Here is a 5,805-nt window from a genome sequence, read left to right on the forward strand (position 1 = left end):
AAATATCATTAGGCCTTTGTAATCACCGCACGACGCGCGACTAACATGGCAACTAACACGCGCGTGGGTAAATCGTCACGTACGCTGACGGTTTTTGGTCTGGTTGCTATGGTTTTTGTGACGTTCAGTGTGTAGAAACGCACGTGCGCCTAGAATGTCGATGCCAGAGTTATAACCTTTGATGTCCCGAGATGTGCGTCCTTTTGTTGAATTACCTTGCTCTAACTTATTTTTCGCCATATTTCACAAACATGGCCTTAGATTAACAGTTATCCCTTCCCATTTGAAGTTATCTGCACTCAAAGTAGACGCTTTGTTTAACGATGCAATTTTTTTTGGTGATATTCGAGGTCAACCTGCGTCCATATAAGTGGGTATACCCCTCATATTACAGATATATTATCTATGTGTACTTGTCTCTAGCCACATGCAAGCGCAGGCTGATCAAATCAATTAAAATTGAATGGCATATATTCAAAGTTGGGACCAGATCTATAAAGAGGAAAACGCCTATATTTCTCAACAACGGATCGTCATTGTGGACAGTTAAAATCTTTTCTTAAATTTATCCCAGTTAATCAGATATATTAGATCTACCTATAAACCAAATTACAGCTTTGGTACTCAGCTCCTTTATGGATAGATACTATGTTGAAAACTACACATATTTTAACACAATCAGAAATCACGAAAGTTTTTAAGGGTTTAGTCATTCTATGCCAACTCAAAATGCATTACACCATGGGTGCCAAAAAATATAAAAAAAATCTATGACTTATGGTGTAACGCATTTGTTGAGTTGGCACGGAATGACCCAACTTTTAAGAACTTTTGTGATTTCCTATGATGTTGAAATATATGTTTTCAACATAGTATCTAGTCAGGAGCTATGTACCAAATCAAAAATTTGGTTTATATGTAGATCTAATGTATCTGATCAACTGGGTGGGGTAAATTTAAGAAAAGATTTTAACTGTCCACGTGACGATCCGTTGAGAAATATTGGCGTTTTTCACTTTTATAGATCTGGTCCCAACTTTGAATATATGCCATTCAATTTTAATTGATTTGATTAGCCTGCCCTTGCATGTGTATATACACACTCATATGGACGCAGAGTGACCTTGAAAATCACAAAAAAATTTGCATCGTTAAACAAAGCGGCTAATTTGAGTGCAGACTCAAAACTTCAAAAGGGAAGGGATAACTGTTAATCTAAGGCCATATTTGTGAAATATGGCGAAAAATAAGTTAGAGTACCAAGTTTGACCTTGAAAGCTATTACCAGGTTAGATTTAATGCTTGAAAAAATTTCCTGAGGGCCTGCAAGGCCGGAAGGAAATTTTTGAATTAAATCTAACCTATCCATGCTCTACTAATTGCTTTATAAGTCACCGTCTTTTAATTTTAGTTTTTGATAACCAACTATTGTAGCAGTCATCGGTTGCTACAGTGATATGATCAGTATACTGCGTTATTTACATTTAGCTATGCGTATGCTGATTTTTGCTCCTGCAGTACGCGTTAACTACACATCAGCAGTACAGTAGGCCTACTAACTGTAGGAGCACAAATCAGCATACGCACAAAATATAAATACGCACACAGTAATGATCATATCACTATAGCAATCGATGACTGGTACAACACAGTTGGTTATAAAAACTAACATTAGAAGACGGCAATTGACTTATAAAGCAATTAGTAGAGTATGAATCGTACAGTAGCGGAAAATTATTATACTTAGGTTAGATTTAATGCATTCAAAAATTTCTTCAAGCATTAAATCTAACCTTCGTATAATAATTTTCCTATAGTGTACTATGCAGAGCTCTACTAATTGCTTACTAGTCTCCCTTGACAGCGAGAGATCCTGGCCTTTAATTTCAATTTAATTTTTAAACAATGATAAGGAACCTTTTGTTGATAGGCTACACAGTAAGCCTGATACAATATTTTTTACATCAATGTTTACAGTGTATTTATTCTGTTTCTACCATTATATGAATATTTATGTATGCATATATATAGGCCAACATGTGTGTGTGTCGTTTCTCTTATATACCATTTTTTTATTTTTCTAAAAATATAATGTATGTATCGATATCATTTTTCACTACAGGTTCCGTTACCTGCCCAACGGAGAATGATGTCAACATATTTACATTCAGTCGTAAAGTTGGCATATATGTCCAGTCACCTAAATCACCATATTATCGAAATGGGGCAGACATGCGCATTGACGATTTAAAACGTGTTTTTTCTGTATATGTTAAAATTACGGTTCGTGGCGGAGATGGCAAAGTAAGAAGCGAAATTTCACATTTTTTAAAATAATTTGTAATATTTAGGCTTACTGAGTTGCAAATCTGTAGGTCTAACGAAACGGTGGAGGCGCCAGGATTTTCCCGACACCGAGGGTCCAATGCCCACGTCAGAAAAGCCGTTTTCCCCAACTGCAGCCTAAGTAAACGGGACAACCATGAGGAACAGCCCAGATTCCTCGGATGGGTCCATGGCACGACAATGAGGAATTGAAAGGCTTGCCTTCCCCCAGAGCCATAGATAGAAAGAGTTGCGACATTGAGAATTTAGAAGCCATTTTGTTTCATACGCGATGCGCGTTCTGTGTCTAACGTGATGTGCGTTCCTGTGTATAACATTGTATAAATACAGTTAACAGCCTCCTGTATAGCTGTCTCTATATATATATACAGTATATACATATACATATATATATACATTATAACATATATACATACTTTTATAAATACATATATATATACTTATATATGTATATATATAAGTATGTATATATGTTATAATGTATATATGTATGTGTATATATATAAATATTATATATATATATTTTATATATACATACATATATGCATTATAACATATATACATACTTATATATATACATATATATACATATATACATACTTATATATACACATATATACATACTTATATATATATACACACATATATACATACATATATATAATTATATACATACATATATACATACTTATATATCTACATATATATATACACACAAAAATATATACATACTTATATATATACACATATATATACACATACATACATATACATATACATACTTATATATACGTATATATATACATACTTATATATATATACATATATACACATACATATATACTTATATAGGCCTATATATATACTATATACACTTATATTCTTATATACTTAATTTGAATAATTTTTTTTTCTGCATATTTTTTTAAATTCTGAAACATTTAGGGGAGGCACAGGCCGTCTGGGCCCCTTGAATCCGCCACTGCTAACCCTTATGCTAATGTGTTTTTTATTTGACAAATTTAAGTTTTGTTTAGCAATATTTTCTATTTGGTTTACCCTTATCTACACTAACATGTTATGGTTTATTTCACGAAGTTTCGTTGGAAGTATCTTATTGTAAACCTAATTACGAGTATGATAAATGATTTGTAGTGGGCTGTTATTTTTAGCTCAGCTGGATGTATCTTTCGAAACCGTGAATCTTGAAACGACAGCATTTTGGAAACTGCAACCATCTCCTGAAGTTGATGTATTCTACTCAGTCAACTACACCAAAGATGGGTACAGTTACTTATCACTTTTTATTTTATATTATTATAACTGTATTATTATTTGTCGTCGTCGTTGTTGTTGTTGTTGTTATATTATTATTATCAGACCGTATTCTACTTTCACAAATATTTATTTTTTCTGCGTTAATAATCATTTACTTTATTTTACATTATTTTTGTGTGATGCTATATAGCAAGCAATGGACATCTCCTCCAGAATGTCAGAACGTCATCAATACCTTTTGTGTTCTTGGCGTGTTTGACAACAGTCGTACTTTTTCAAGCGAAGTGGATTTGTTGACTGATTGGACAGTTTGTGTTACAGCAATGATAGGTAGTGAAATGATAAAAGCCGATAGTTGCAAAACAACAAATCAGAAATTTGATGGTAAGTGTAAACAATATGTCAGATTCCTTGCGTTTACTTTCTATTTAGTATAGCTATGCTACAGTTCTCACATGTCACACTAGAAAATATCTTCGACTTATAATTATTTCAAACTAACGTAAGTATGATAAAATATTCCTTATAATGATTACTAACAGCTACAAAATTAAATAATAAAAAAATATATTGATTACGCTACCTCAGCCATGCTTCCTCAGGCATATCTGTTGTTTGTAGTAGAGTCATTTTCATGAGATCCGTGACTAATTTTAGGATACCTTTTTTTCTCGATGGATTTGGCAATATGGACCAATTTAGATAAAATATAGCTCCTATATACCGGGGGGGGGGGAGAGTCCCGTTTGGGGGAATTTTTCAAAATGGCAACCTGTTGATTTGGACGCTTGTATCTCAATAACCACTGATCAGAGAGACTTGATTTTGGTCTCAAATTGTTCACAATATGCATGTTCCTGTTTGTTGTAATACAACTTTTTATCCAAAAATGGCGGGAAACGCGATTTTTTGAAAATTTGACCTTTGACCTTGTATTGTCATATCTCGGTAACTACTGGTCACAGAGACTCACAATTGATTGCAAATTGTTCAGGAGATTATGTTTATATTCGTCTTAATGAAAAAAATATTCAATTAGTGACCGGAAATGGTACATTCTGACCTTTGACCTATTGTAGTGTCATTACATGTCAAATCAACCAGATTAAAAAAAAAAAAATCCTGTATGACAGTCTCAGATTTTGATGAAATTCCATAAAAATGAGCCACTGTATGGAAAAAAAAAAAAAAAAAAAATAGCCTTTTAGGATATGTAGATTCCGAGATATTGGCTCCTCAAAAAGGGGGAGTTGTTCTTCAAGATGTGCAAACACAATTTACTTCAACTTTGGAAGCTTATAACTCGGGATTGGTAATAGCTTTCAAGGTCAAACTTGGTACTCTAACTTATTTTTCGCCATATTTCACAGTATAGACCAATTTTCCTATAGTGTACTATGCAGAGCTCTACTAATTGCTTACTAGTCTCCCTTGACAGCGAGAGATCCTGGCCTTTAATTTCAATTTAATTTTTAAACAATGATAAGGAACCTTTTGTTGATAGGCTACACAGTAAGCCTGATACAATATTTTTTACATCAATGTTTACAGTGTATTTATTCTGTTTCTACCATTATATGAATATTTATGTATGCATATATATAGGCCAACATTTGTGTGTGTCGTTTCTCTTATATACCATTTTTTTATTTTTCTAAAAATATAATGTATGTATCAATATCATTTTTCACTACAGGTTCCGTTACCTGCCCAACGGAGAATGATGTCAACATATTTACATTCAGTCGTAAAGTTGGCATATATGTCCAGTCACCTAAATCACCATATTATCGAAATGGGGCAGACATGCGCATTGACGATTTAAAACGTGTTTTTTCTATATATGTTAAAATTACGGTTCGTGGCGGAGATGGCAAAGTAAGAAGCGAAATTTCACATTTTTTTTTTATAATTTGTAAGATTTAGGCTTACTGAGTTGTAAATCTTTAGGTCTAACGAAACGGTGGAGGCGCCAGGATTTTCCCGACACGGAGGGTCCAATGCCCACGTCAGAAAAGCCGTTTTCCCCAACTGCAGCCTAAGTAAACGGGACGCGATTATTTTTTCCGTACGAAACATTTGCATGAAACTCCACTCGGGCCGTCTCGGATTGATTCGACTCGAGTTTGATATACGAACAAGAGCAGGCACTTCGCAATGTCGTGACGCTCGAGTATTCTA

General features: G+C 33.8%; 1 protein-coding gene across 1 annotated transcript in view; it reads left to right on the plus strand.

Moving 5' to 3' along the window:
* The first annotated feature begins 3,475 nt into the window (after positions 1 to 3,475).
* Positions 3,476 to 5,805, plus strand: part of LOC117121009 — a 12,129-nt gene continuing 9,799 nt past the window's right edge. Inside the window, exons 1-3 of the mRNA XM_033266104.1 lie at positions 3,476 to 3,630; positions 3,815 to 4,008; positions 5,321 to 5,502. Coding sequence (XP_033121995.1) covers positions 3,491 to 3,630; positions 3,815 to 4,008; positions 5,321 to 5,502 — 516 coding nt within the window. The 5' untranslated portion in view covers positions 3,476 to 3,490. The remainder of the gene's footprint in view (positions 3,631 to 3,814; positions 4,009 to 5,320; positions 5,503 to 5,805) is intronic.

This window comes from Anneissia japonica, unplaced genomic scaffold (assembly GCF_011630105.1).
Source record: "Anneissia japonica isolate Jap-2015-1 unplaced genomic scaffold, ASM1163010v1 scaffold287891_len339112_cov183, whole genome shotgun sequence".
In the NCBI taxonomy this organism is placed as follows: Eukaryota; Metazoa; Echinodermata; class Crinoidea; order Comatulida; family Comatulidae; genus Anneissia; species Anneissia japonica.